The following is a 15,117-nucleotide window of genomic DNA, read 5'->3' as shown; positions in this document are numbered from 1 at the left end:
ATTTTTTGACATAGGGTGCAGGCAGATTACGGGCCTCACATAGCTGCTGCCAGGCCCCTAATCTGCCATGGGCCCCTATATACCGCCTCCTCATGCTGCTGCCAAGTCTAGAGTCTGTCATGGGTCCCTGTACGGCCTCCCATTGCTGCTGTCTCCATCGCCACACTCTGCTGCCATGTGCCACTTTCAGGTCTCTTCACACTGCTGGTGTGTTAAATTTTTTGACATAGGGTGCAGGCAGATTACGGGCCTCACATAGCTGCTGCCAGGCCCCTAATCTGCCATGGGCCCCTATATACCGCCTCCTCATGCTGCTGTCAAGTCTAGAGTCTGTCATGGGTCCCTGTACGGCCTCCCATTGCTGCTGTCTCCATCGCCACACTCTGCTGCCATGTGCCACTTTCAGGTCTCTTCACACTGCTGGTGTGTTTAATTTTTTGACATAGGGTGCAGGCAGATTACGGGCCTCACATAGCTGCTGCCAGGCCCCTAATCTGCCATGGGCCCCTATATACCGCCTCCTCATGCTGCTGCCAAGTCCAGAGTCTCTCATGGGTCCCTGTACGGCCTCCCATTGCTGCTGTCTCCATCGCCACACTCTGCTGCCATGTGCCACTTTCAGGTCTCTTCACACTGCTGGTGTGTTAAATTTTTTGACATAGGGTGCAGGCAGATTACGGGCCTCACATAGCTGCTGCCAGGCCCCTAATCTGCCATGGGCCCCTATATACCGCCTCCTCATGCTGCTGCCAAGTCTAGAGTCTCTCATGGGTCCCTGTACGGCCTCCCATTGCTGCTGTCTCCATCGCCACACTCTGCTGCCATGTGCCACTTTCAGGTCTCTTCACACTGCTGGTGTGTTTAATTTTTTGACATAGGGTGCAGGCAGATTACGGGCCTCACATAGCTGCTGCCAGGCCCCTAATCTGCCATGGGCCCCTATATACCGCCTCCTCATGCTGCTGCCAAGTCCAGAGTCTCTCATGGGTCCCTGTACGGCCTCCCATTGCTGCTGTCTCCATCGCCACACTCTGCTGCCATGTGCCACTTTCAGGTCTCTTCACACTGCTGGTGTGTTAAATTTTTTGACATAGGGTGCAGGCAGATTACGGGCCTCACATAGCTGCTGCCAGGCCCCTAATCTGCCATGGGCCCCTATATACCGCCTCCTCATGCTGCTGCCAAGTCTAGAGTCTGTCATGGGTCCCTGTACGGCCTCCCATTGCTGCTGTCTCCATCGCCACACTCTGCTGCCATGTGCCACTTTCAGGTCTCTTCACACTGCTGGTGTGTTAAATTTTTTGACATAGGGTGCAGGCAGATTACGGGCCTCACATAGCTGCTGCCAGGCCCCTAATCTGCCATGGGCCCCTATATACCGCCTCCTCATGCTGCTGCCAAGTCTAGAGTCTCTCATGGGTCCCTGTACGGCCTCCCATTGCTGCTGTCTCCATCGCCACACTCTGCTGCCATGTGCCACTTTCAGGTCTCTTCACACTGCTGGTGTGTTTAATTTTTTGACATAGGGTGCAGGCAGATTACGGGCCTCACATAGCTGCTGCCAGGCCCCTAATCTGCCATGGGCCCCTATATACCGCCTCCTCATGCTGCTGCCAAGTCCAGAGTCTCTCATGGGTCCCTGTACGGCCTCCCATTGCTGCTGTCTCCATCGCCACACTCTGCTGCCATGTGCCACTTTCAGGTCTCTTCACACTGCTGGTGTGTTAAATTTTTTGACATAGGGTGCAGGCAGATTACGGGCCTCACATAGCTGCTGCCAGGCCCCTAATCTGCCATGGGCCCCTATATACCGCCTCCTCATGCTGCTGCCAAGTCTAGAGTCTGTCATGGGTCCCTGTACGGCCTCCCATTGCTGCTGTCTCCATCGCCACACTCTGCCATGTGCCACTTTCAGGTCTCTTCACACTGCTGGTGTGTTTAATTTTTTGACATAGGGTGCAGGCAGATTACGGGCCTCACATAGCTGCTGCCAGGCCCCTAATCTGCCATGGGCCCCTATATACCGCCTCCTCATGCTGCTGCCAAGTCCAGAGTCTCTCATGGGTCCCTGTACGGCCTCCCATTGCTGCTGTCTCCATCGCCACACTCTGCTGCCATGTGCCACTTTCAGGTCTCTTCACACTGCTGGTGTGTTTAATTTTTTGACATAGGGTGCTGGCAGATTACGGGCCTCCCATTGCTGCTGCCAGACATGTAATCTGCCATGGGCCCCCGTACCGACTCCTCATGCTGTGACGTTGCAACAAGGTGTAATTCAACACTACATATGTTAGACCGCCTTTACGAACAGCTAAAGGCCATCACAGATTTCCTGATGTTAAAAGCGGATAAAGGTACTCCCTGTGTAACTTAGATGTCAGCCATTGTCAGCTCATGTGTGACACCTGCGCTTGCTCAGGCCCTTTGAGGAGGCCACGCTATTCGTGAGTCGGCAGGACTATGGGATGAATGAGGTCAAATCGGCCATGGGCCCCCGTACCGCCTGTTCACGCTGATGCTGGTCCCACAGTGTGACCTGGGTCCCTGTACGGCCTCCCATTGCTTCCACTCTGCCATGTGCCACTTTGAAATCTCCTCACACTCCTGCGGTTGTCCATTTTGTCATAGGTTGCTGGCAGATTACAGGCCTTCCATAGGTGCCACCAAGCCCCATATCGGCCATGGGCCCCCGTACCGCCTGGTCACGCTGCTGCTGGGCCCACAGTGTGACCTGGGTCCCTGTACCGCCTCCCATTGCTCCCACTCTGCCATGTGCCACTTTCAGGTCTCCTCACGCTCCTGCTGGTTTCCATTTTGTCATAGGTTGCTGTATGGCCTCCCATTGCTGCTGCCTCCACCGCCACACTGTGGCTCCAAACACTGGTTTTGGCCCCGTGACTGGCCAAAGGAGTGAAGTGTGCAGTGATTCTAAGATCGACGGCACTCATCTGCATGTCATACTGACTGACAGTATTATTTCTCTTCCCCAGCAGACTCCAAGGGCATTTACATTAAAGGTACAGTGTTCTGCACTAATATTAAGTCTCTCTGAAGCCTAGAAACACCCTTTTTTAAGTTAAATTCACAGCGAATTTATTCGACTCGAATCGAATATTGTCCACGAATTCGCCGAATCAGTCGAATCGAATTTTTCATTTCTTCGCTCATCTCTAGTGAAGATATTGGATGTGTTGCTGACAGCTGTCCTGCCCTTAAAAAATGCACACCTGTTTTGGGTTTACTGGTTCCAAGAAGCACTGTCTGATGTGAACAATGCCTTGCAGAAAAGAGCTCTCAGAAGACCTACGATCAAGAATTGTTGACTTGCATGAAGCTGGAAAGGGTTACAAAAGTATCTCCAAAAGCCTTGATGTTCATGTGTCCACGGTAAGACAGACTGTCTACAAATGGAGAAAGTTTAGCACTGTTGCTACTCTCCCTAGGCGTGGTCGTCCTGTAAAAATGACTGCAAGAGCACAGCGCAGAATCCCAGAGTGTCAGCTAAAGACCTACAGAAATCTCTGGCACATGCTAACATTTTTGTTGACACATCTACAATCAGGAAAACATTAAACAAGAATGGAGTACATGGGAGGACACCACGGAGGAAGCCATTGCTGTCCAAAAAGAATATTGCAGCACGTTTGAAGTTTGCAAAAGAGCACCTGGATGTTCCACAGCACTACTGGCAGAATATACTGTGGACAGATGAAACCAAGATTGAGTTGTTTGGGAAGAACACACAACACTATGTGTGGAGAAAAAAAAGGCCCAGCACACCAACATCAAAACCTCATCCCCACTGTAAAACATGGCGGAGGGAACATCATGGTTTGGGGCTGCTTTGCTGCCTCAGGGCCTGGACGGATTGTTGTCATTGATGGGAAAATGAATTCCAGAGTTTATCAAGACATTTTGCAGGAAAACGTACGACCATCTGTCCGCCAACTGAAGCTCCGCAGAGGATGGGTGATGCAACAGGACAATGACCCAAAGCATACAAGTCATTCAACAAAACAATGGCTGCAACAGCACAGAATACGCCTTCTGGAGTGGCCCAGTCAGAGTCCTGACCTCAACCCCATTGAAATGCTGTGGCATGACCTTAAGAGAGCGATTCACACCAGACATCCCAAGAATATTGCTACACTGAAACAGTTTTGTGAAGAGGAGTGGTCCAAAATGACTCCAGATCGTTGTGCAGGTCTGATCTGCAACTACAGGAAATGTTTGGTTGAGGTTATTGCTGCCAAAGGAGGGTCAACCAGTTATTAAGTCCAAAGGTTCACATACTTTTTCCTCCCTGCACTGTGAATGTTTACATGTTACGTGCACTTAAACCATGGCAACATCTAATGTTTGTGTAGTATTATGTTCAGCAGACTGTGTTCTTCTATTGTTGTGACTTAGATGACGTTCAGAGCACATTTTATGCCCAATTCATGCAAAACTCCACGTAATCCCAAGGGGTTCACATACTTTTTCTTGCAACTGTATATATATACACACACACACACATATATATATATACACACACACACATATATATATATACACACACACATATATATATACACACACATATATATATATATATATATACACACACACACATATATATATACACACACACACACATATATATATATATTTTTTTTTTTCAATTAATATATGTGTGTGTATATTTATTTTTATATATGTGTGTGTGTGTAACAGAAGTATTTGAACCCCCTGTGATTCTGCAAGTTCTCCCACTTCTCCATCATGGAGGGTCTGACATTCATATTGCAGGGGATTCCCACTCTGAGGACAGAATTCAGGAGATCACATTGCAGGGGATTCCCACTCTGAGGACAGAATTCAGGAGATCACATTGCAGGGGATTCCCACTCTGAGGACAGAATTCAGGAAATCACATTGTATGATTTGTAAAGAATGTATTTGTCTCGTACGGCTGAACAGAAGTATTTGAACCCCTGAGAAGCAGCAAGAATTCTGTCTCTCAAAGACCTGTTACTGCGCCTATACAAAGTCCCCCTCTACTCCACTCATTCATCTCACTTAGTAGCACCTGTCTGAGCTCTTTAAAGACACCTGTCTACCCCACAGTCAGTCAGACGCCAACTACTACCATGGGCAAGACCAAAGAGCTGTCAAAAGACACCAGAGACAAAATGGTGGACCTCCACAAGGCTGGAAAGGGCTACGGGGCAATTGCCAAGCAGCTTGGTAAAAATAGATCAACTGTTGGAGCAATTGTTAGAAAATGGAAGAGGCTAAAGACGACTGTCAGTCTCCCTCGGACTGGGGCTCCATGCAAGATGTCACCTCGTGGGGTATCACTGATGAGAAGAAAGGTGAGGAATCAGCCCAGAACTACAAGGGAGGAGCTGCTCAATGACATGAAGAGAGCTGGGACCACAGATTCACAGGTCCCTGTCGGTAGAACACTACGCTGTCATGGTTTCCAATCATGCATTGCATGGAAGGTTCCCCTGCTCCAGTCATCACATGTCCAGGCCCGTCTGAAGGTTCCCCTGCTCCAGTCATCACATGTCCAGGCCCGTCTGAAGGTTCCCCTGCTCAAGTCATCACATGTCCAGGCCCGTCTGAAGGTTCTCCTGCTCAAGTCATCACATGTCCAGGCCCGTCTGAAGGTTCCCCTGCTCCAGTCATCACATGTCCAGGCCCGTCTGAAGGTTCCCCTGCTCCAGTCATCACATGTCCAGGCCCGTCTGAAGGTTCCCCTGCTCAAGTCATCACATGTCCAGGCCCGTCTGAAGGTTCCCCTGCTCAAGTCATCACATGTCCAGGCCCATCTGAAGGTTCCCCTGCTCAAGTCATCACATGTCCAGGCCCGTCTGAAGGTTCCCCTGCTCCAGTCATCACATGTCCAGGCCCGTCTGAAGGTTCCCAATGACCATCTGGATGATGCAGAGGAGGCATGGAATTTTTGTAAAATTCTGTCCTCAGAGTGGGAATGTATACAATACAATGTGAATGTCAGACCCTCCATGATGGAGAAGTGGGAGAACTTGCAAAATCGCAGGGGGTTCAAATACTTCTGTTCCTCGCTGTATATATATTTACACACACACACACACAAATGTACATTTTTGGAGCACATTAACAAATATGTGTAAAAATATATGTAAAAATTACTATTTTATATGTAAAAAAAAAAAAAACACACTGCATGTTGCAATGCGTTCTTAAAAATATTTTTAAAAATATATATTTTTTAAATACATTCTTCAGATTTTTTTTTACATATAAAATAGCCATTTTAACATATATTTTTACATGTATTTGTAAATGCGTTCCAAAAATTTAGATTTGTATTTTTAAAAACACAGAATATTTGAAATGTATTTTTTTAAAAATATTTTCAATATATTTTGTAATAAAAATGCATTTCAACATGCAGTATGTATATATATATTGAATACGGCCAAAATTGTAATATTTCAACTATAAGTCAATATATTTGTTAAGAATATTTTTAAAATAGATTTAAAATATATTTTTCTTCCATGTGGATATGAAGTAATTTTTTTTTTATATCGGTCGGGACTAAAACGTAAATCACGGAAGGTAAACCTATAAATCCCGTATATATTTCATACTCATCTGATTTTTGCCCCTCCCACCCGCTGTGTGCCCATCCCCCGATCTCCCCCTCACCTAGACAGGTGACCTCGGCTGTGCTCTCCTCCTCCTGGCTGACCATGTTCTTCACAGTACAGGTGATGTTCCAGGGTCCCGGTGGCTCCACAACGGCTGTAATGTGATTGGCGGAAGCAGAATAATTCTCCTTGGATCGTCCAATCACAGATAGAGCGATATTCGGCTTAGTCCCCGCCTCCACACTGCAGGAGATCTCAGCGCTGCCATCCCGGAGACACGAGATATAGAGGATCGGAACCGATACTGGAACTGAGAGAGACAATCATTTCCATTGATAAGGTCCAATCTATACACAGCATGCCCCTCCCCCATCCTTACCTATAGACAGGTGTGCAGACATCTTCCTGGAGACTGGAGGAGACGGATTGTGTCTGTGCGCAGGTCTCCTCCAACAACTATTTCATCTCCAAACACGGAAAGGTTTCTTCACAGTAAGAGCTGTGTGAATGTGGAATAGACTCCCTCCAGAGTTGGGTGTGGCCAGCTCAGTGGATTGCTGGAGGAAAGTCCTGGATTCTTTCTTGGATACACAGAATATAACTGGATATAACATTTATAGGGAAAGGTGATCCCGGGAATATCTGATTATTGATCCCGGGAATATCCGATTGCCTCTCGGGGGGTCAGGAAGGAATATTTCCCCTGCAGGAGGAGATTGGATCGTGCTTTGATGGGTTTTGCCTTCCTCTGGATCCACTGTGGGTGGAGGATTATAACTTCTCTTTAATGGTTGAACTGGATGGAATTTTATCTTTTCTCAGCCAGACTAACTATGGAACTAAATCGCCCCACTAACATCACATCGATATTCTTGGTCATGTGACCCCCCCCCCCATACACAGCACTTTACAACCTCATCCGGACAACTGGAGTGAAGGAATGTGAGCACAAAGGGGAGGGTTTGCCCATAATGACCAATTAGAATGTCAATTTCCTGCTCTCAGCAGAAGTTCCACCCTCCAATGTTGACGAATCGGCTCCATCTCAGTAAACCAAACTTACAGCGGAGAGACGGCTCCATCCAGGTCAGAGGTCAGCCTGAGGGTCAGAGCCCCAACTGGGGTCACTGAAATCCCCTCCGAGGTCCCCAGATTGGTGCTTTGTCAGTGTGTGTGTTGGGGGTCTGAGCCCACCAAGGATCTCCAAATGTCCTCCAAAAGGCTGTGATTGCAGAAAGGTCACATCACATAGTCACATAGTTCCATAGTCACATAGTCACATACAGTCAGGTCCATAAATATTGGGACATGGACACAATTCTAACATTTTTGCCTCTATACACCACAATGGATTTGAAATGAAACGAACAAGATGTGCTTTAACTGCAGACGGTCAGCTTTAATTTGAGGGTATTTACATCCAAATCAGGTGAACGGTGTAGGAATTACAACAGTTTGCAAATGTGCCTCCCACTTGATAAGGGACCAAAAGTAATGGGACAATTGGCTTCTCAGCTGTTCCATGGCCAGGTGTGTGTTATTCCCTCATTATCCCAATTACAATGAGCAGATAAAAGGTCCAGAGTTCATTTCAAGTGTGCTATTTGCATTTGGAATCTGTTGCTGTCAACTCTCAAGATGAGATCCAAAGAGCTGTCACTATCAGTGAAGCCATCATTAGGCTGAAAAAACAAAACAAACCCATCAGAGAGATAGCAAAAACATTAGGCGTGGCCAAAACAACTGTTTGGAACATTCTTAAAAAGAAGGAACGCACCGGTGAGATCAGCAACACCAAAAGACCCGGAAGACCACGGAAAACAACTGTGGTGGATGAGTGAAGAATTCCTTCCCTGGTGAAGAAAACACCCTTCACAACAGTTGGCCGGATCAAGAACACTCTCCAGGAGGTAGGTGTATGTGTGTCAAAGTCACCAATCAAGAGAAGACTTCACCAGAGTGACTACAGAGGGTTCACCACAAGATGGAAACCATTGGTGAGCCTCAAAAACAGGAAGGCCAGATTAGAGTTTGCCAAACGACATGTAAAAAAGCCTTCACAGTTCTGGAACAACATCCTATGGAGAGAGGAGACCGACATCAACTTGTACCAGAGTGATGGGAAGAGAAGAGGATGGAGAAGGAACTGCTCATGGTCCTCAGCATACCACCTCATCAGTGATCATGGTGGTGGTAGTGTCATGGCGTGGGCATGTATGGCTGCCAATGGAACTGCTTCTCTTGTATTTATTGATGATGTGACGGCTGACAGAAGCAGCCGGATGAATTGTGAAGTGTTTCGGGAATATTATCGGCTCATATTCAGCCAAATGCTTCACAACTCATTGGACGCTTCACAGTGCAGATGGACAATGACCCAAAGCAGACTGCAAAAGACACCAAAGAAGTGGAATGTTCTGCAATGGCCAATCACCTGACCTGAATCCGATGGAGCATTTCACTTGCTGAAGACAAAACTGAAGGGAAAATGGCCCAAGAACAAGCAGGAACTGAAGACAGTTGTAGTAAAGGCCTGGCAGAGCATCACCAGGGATGAAACCCAGCGTCTGCTGATGTCTATGCGTTCCACACTTCAGGCTGTCATTGACTGCAAAGGATTTGCAACCAAGTATTAAAAAGTGAAAGTTTGATTTATGATTATTATTCTGTCCCATTACTTTTGGTCCTTTAACAAGTGGGAGGCACATATGCAAACTGTTGTAATTCCTACACCGTTCACCTGATTTGGATGTAAATGCCCTCAAATTAAAGCTGACAGTCTGCAGTTAAAGCACATCTTGTTCATTTCATTTCAAATCCATTGTGGTGTATAGAGCCAAAAATGTTAGAATTGTGTCCATGTCCCAATATTTATGGACCTGACTGTAGTTCCATAGTTCCATAGTCACATAGTTAGTCTGGCTGAGAAAAGACAAAAGTCCATCCAGTTCAACCATTAAAAAAAAAGTTATAATCCTCCACCGCAGTAGATCCAGAGGAAGGCAGAAACCCAGCAAAGCACGATCCAATCTCCTCCTGCAGGGGAAACATTCCTTCCTGACCCCCCGAGAGGCAATCGGATATTCCCTGGATCAATAATCGGATATTCCCGGGATCACCTTTCCCTATGAATGTTCTATCCAGTTATATTCTGTGTATCCAAGAAAGAATCCAGGACTTTCCTCCAGCAATCCACTGAGCTGGCCACAACCAACTCTGGAGGGAGTCTATTCCACATTCTCACAGCTCTTACTGTGAAGAAACCTTTCCGTGTTTGGAAATGACATTTCTTTTCCTCCAGACGTAAAGCGCGCCCCCTTGTCCTCTGTGATGATCTCAGGGGGAATCCCAACAGGAGTTCAGTGTTTCGGAGCCTGTGATGAAGGGGTTCCTGCTCGGCTCTGAAACGTCTCCCTCGTTCTTTTGTGATGTGACCTTTCTGCAATAAAAGCCTTTTGGAGGACATTGGAGATCCTTGGTGGGCCGGAGACATTTGTGCCTTCACCTGTCATGTCTCCAGAATCCAGCTGGTAGTGGCTGCAGCTCCCCCTACTGATGAGTCCTGTTTCCAGGAACGTGTGCTATGGGAACATAGGCAAGACTGTATTGGGGGTCTGTCACACGACCATCGATGGTCAGATCTAACACATGGAGACCACCGAGCAGAAGGACCAGCACAGGTCAGGTCACAGCAACTTCAGGGGGGCTGAGGACTGAAGATCTGAATCCACAGGGAATGGTGAGGATGGGGCAGTAAGCAGAGGACATTGTACATACGTGTCTCCCAGATCTTCTACTATATCATGTATGCATATAAAGACACGGAGCGTGGAGGACATTGTACATACGTGTCTCCCGGATCTTCTACTATATCATGTATGGATATAAAGACACAGAGCGTGGAGGACATTGTACATACGTGTCTCCCGGATCTTCTACTATATCATGTATGGATATAAAGACACGGAGCGTGGAGGACATTGTACATACGTGTCTCCCGGATCTACTACTATATCATGTATGGATATAAAGACACGGAGCGTGGAGGACATTGTACATACGTGTCTCCCGGATCTTCTACTATATCATGTATGGATATAAAGACACGGAGCGTGGAGGACATTGTACATACGTGTCTCCCGGATCTTCTACTATATAATGTATGGATATAAAGACACGGAGCGTGGAGGACATTGTACATACGTGTCTCCCGGATCTTCTACTATATCATGTATGGATATAAAGACACGGAGCGTGGAGGACATTGTACATACGTGTCTCCCGGATCTTCTACTATATCATGTATGGATATAAAGACACGGAGCGTGGAGGACATTGTACATACGTGTCTCCCGGATCTTCTACTATATCATGTATGGATATAAGGACACGGAGCGTGGAGGACACTGTACATACGTGTCTCCCGGATCTTCTACTATATCATGTATGGATATAAGGACACGGAGCGTGGAGGACACTGTACATACGTGTCTCCCGGATCTTCTACTCTATCATGTATGGATATAAAGACACGGAGCGTGGAGGACACTGTACATACGTGTCTCCCGGATCTTCTACTCTATCATGTATGGATATAAAGACACGGAGCGTGGAGGACATTGTACATACGTGTCTCCCGGATCTTCTACTATATCATGTATGGATATAAGGACACGGAGCGTGGAGGACATTGTACATACGTGTCTCCCGGATCTTCTACTCTATCATGTATGGATATAAGGACACGGAGCGTGGAGGACATTGTACATACGTGTCTCCCGGATCTTCTACTATATCATGTATGGATATAAGGACACGGAGCGTGGAGGACATTGTACATACGTGTCTCCCGGATCTTCCACTATATCATGTATGGATATAAAGACACGGAGCGTGGAGGACATTGTACATACGTGTCTCCCGGATCTTCTACTATATCATGTATGGATATAAGGACACGGAGCGTGGAGGACATTGTACATACGTGTCTCCCAGAATTCTACAATATCATGTATGGATATAAAGACACGGAGCGTGGAGGACATTGTACATACGTGTCTCCCGGATCTTCTACTATATCATGTATGGATATAAGGACACGGAGCGTGGAGGACATTGTACATACGTGTCTCCCGGATCTTCTACTATATCATGTATGGATATAAGGACACGGAGCGTGGAGGACATTGTACATACGTGTCTCCCGGATCTTCTACTATATCATGTATGGATATAAGGACACGGAGCGTGGAGGACACTGCTAGGACTGGAGGTGGGGATTGGACGGGACTTACCTTCTACATGGACGGTGTACTCATATGTCTGTATATGGAGTCCTGTAGGATTACTTATATCCAAACTGTATATCCCGCCATTCTCCAGAGTCACATCATGTATGACCAGACTTCCATTCTCCGATACCCTCGTATTGGTCACGGTCACATCTGGTCTCAGTGTACATTGTCTGTGTCTAGCTATCCTGGTGCCATTGTGTCCGGTTGGGTCTCTGTATCTCCACTCATACTGGTCACACATCGATCGATCTGTATGGCTGAGGGTGAGATGGATTCTGATGGGGAGGAGAAGGTCAGATCCCGGCCGGGTGAATATTTCCTCCTGAACATCCGGGGCACTTCCTGCACAGACAGAATACAGACCCCAGTCAGGTCACAGTCTACGCTCCCCTCCCCCCTCATAGAACACACATTGATGGAGAACCATCTGGAATATCATGAGACTAATGAATGAAAAACCCAACACTGTCCAAGATGTCCACTTCAAGGGTCTGTATATAGTGGAAGGGATGTATATAGGGCAGTATATAGTGGAAGGGATGTATATAGGGTAGTATATAGTGGATGGAATGTATATAGGGCAGTATATAGTGGAAGGGATGTATATAGGGCAGTGTATACAACTGGAAGGGATGTATATAGGGCAGTATATAGAGGAAGGGATGTATACAGGGCAGAATATAGTGGACGGGATGTATATAGGGTAGTTTATAGTGGAAAGGATGTATATAGGGTAGTATATAGTGGAAGGGATGTACATAGGGTAGTATATAGTGGAAGGGATGTATATAGGGCAGTGTATATAACTCAAAGGGATGTATATAGGGCAGTATATACTGGAAGGGATGTATATAGGGCAATATATAGTGGAAGGGATGTTTATAGGGTAGTATATGACTGGAAGGGATGTATATAGGGCAGTATATAGTGGAAGGGATGTATATAGGGTAATATATAGCAGTAGGGCAGTATATAGTGGATGGGACATATATACGGCAGTATATGAGTGGAAGGGATGTATATAGGGTAGTATATAGTGGAAGGGATGTATATAGGGCAGTATATAGTGGAAGGGCTGTATATAGGGTAGTATATAGTGGAAGGGATGTATATATGGCAGAATATAGTGGAAAGGTTGTATATAGGGTAGTATATAGCGGTAGGGCAGTGTATATGAGTGGAAGGGATGTATATAGGGCAGTGTATATAACTCAAAGGGATGTATATAGGGCAGTATATAGTGGAAGGGATTTACAGTTGAAACTGGAAAAATGAGAATCTGGTGCATTCATTCATTCATTCATTCATTGATTTCAGTGCAGCAACTTAAAAGGTGACACTAATATATGAGACTCATTCCATGCAAAGCAAGATAGTTCCAGCCGTGATTTGTCATCATTGTGATGATTATGGCTTACAGCTCATGAAAACCCCAAATCCACAATCTCAGAAAATGAGAATATTCCATGCAATCAATAAAACACGGATTGTACATAGAACAATATCGCACCTCTGAGAAGTAGAAGCTGCATATGTACTCAGTACTTGGTTGGGGCCCCTTTTGCAGCAATTACTGCCTCAATGCGGCGTGGCATGGAAGCTATCAGCCTGTGGCACTGCTGAGGTGTTATGGAAGACCAGGATGCTTCAATAGCGGCCTTCAGCTCTTCTGCATTGTTCGGTCTCATGTCTCTCATCTCTTGGCAATGCCCCATAGATTCTCTATGGGGTTCAGGTCAGGTGAGTTTGCTGGCCAATCAAGCACAATAATCCCACGGTCACTGAACCAGGTTTTGGTGCTTTTGGCAGTGTGGGCGGAGCCAAGTCTTGCTGGAAAATGAAGTCAGCATCCCCATAAAGCTGGTCTGTGGAAGGAAGCATGAAGTGCTCCAAAATCTCCTGGTAGACGGCTGCGGTGACCCTGGACTTAATGAAGCACAGTGGGCCAACACCAGCAGATGACATGGCTCCCCAAATCAACACAGACTGTGGAAACTTCACACTGGACTTCAAGCATCTTGCAGTGTGTGCCTCTCCATTCTTCCTCCATACTCGGGGTCCTTGTGCCTCTCCATTCTTCCTCCATACTCGGGGTCCTTGTGCCTCTCCATTCTTCCTCCATACTCGGGGTCCTTGTGCCTCTCCATTCTTCCTCCATACTCGGGGTCCTTGGGCCTCTCCATTCTTCCTCCATACTCGGGGTCCTTGGGCCTCTCCATTCTTCCTCCATACTCGGGGTCCTTGGGCCTCTCCATTCTTAATCCATACTCCGGGTGCTTGGGCCTCTCCATTCTTCCTCCATACTCGGGGTCCTTGGGCCTCTCCATTCTTCCTCCATACTCGAGGTCCTTGTGCCTCTCCATTCTTCCTCCATACTCGGGGTCCTTGTGCCTCTCCATTCTTCCTCCATACTCGGGGTCCTTGGGCCTCTCCATTCTTCCTCCATACTCGAGGTCCTTGTGCCTCTCCATTCTTCCTCCATACTCGGGGTCTTGAAGCCCATGTCCAGGATCCGTCTGTGCGTGGTGGCTCTTGATACACTGACTCCAGCCTCAGTCCACTCCTTGTGAAAGTCCCCAACACTTTTGAATGGCCTTTTCCTGACAATCCTCTCCAGGCTGCGGTCATCCCTGCTGCTTGTGCACCTTTTTCTTCCACACTTTTCCCTTCCACATAACTTCCTATTAATGTGCTTTGATACAGCACTTTGGGAACATCCAACTTCTTCTGCAATGACCTTTTGAGGTCAAAAGCCACCATAAAATAACAATGAGTATGACATATGTACCAGCAGAAAAGATAAAGGAGATACCATCGATGAGACAAAACAGAAAACTAATAATAGACAAACCAAAAACATTGCAATAAAAAACATAGATACCCATAAGGATATGGACTTGGGAGAAACATCAATACCCAAGTCGTCCAGACAATTGTCTGGATGGGATTGGGGGCAACAGGACAACCGGAACATATCAGTCGGCAAATCCGGCCAGAAAAGTATGACATATGGGGGACCCAGCACAGAAAAAAAGGAAGGGGGGGAGGGAGAGGGGAAGTGGGGGAGGGAAGGGGGGGTAAGGATACATCCCTGAAGTGCCCACAGAGGAACACCACAGAAAAGCATCAAGCAGGCACGTTGCTGGAACGAGAAGGACGAGGACGTTGCGGAGTGCGTGAAGGACGCTTCCGGCCCC

At 46.9% G+C, this 15,117-nt stretch overlaps 1 protein-coding gene across 1 annotated transcript in view; it reads right to left on the bottom strand.

The window, feature by feature from the left end:
* Positions 1 to 15,117, bottom strand: part of LOC149435319 (uncharacterized) — a 130,282-nt gene that overhangs the window by 82,172 nt on the left and 32,993 nt on the right. The window contains 3 exon segments of the mRNA XM_089662797.1: positions 6,685 to 6,936; positions 10,132 to 10,207; positions 11,862 to 12,262. Coding sequence (XP_089518923.1) covers positions 6,685 to 6,936; positions 10,132 to 10,207; positions 11,862 to 12,262 — 729 coding nt within the window.

This window comes from Staurois parvus, unplaced genomic scaffold (genome assembly GCF_062004578.1).
Source record: "Staurois parvus isolate SC_StPar_1 unplaced genomic scaffold, SC_StPar_1.0 ptg001544l, whole genome shotgun sequence".
Classification (NCBI taxonomy): Eukaryota; Metazoa; Chordata; class Amphibia; order Anura; family Ranidae; genus Staurois; species Staurois parvus.
This window is presented reverse-complemented; position numbering and strand designations above follow the sequence as displayed.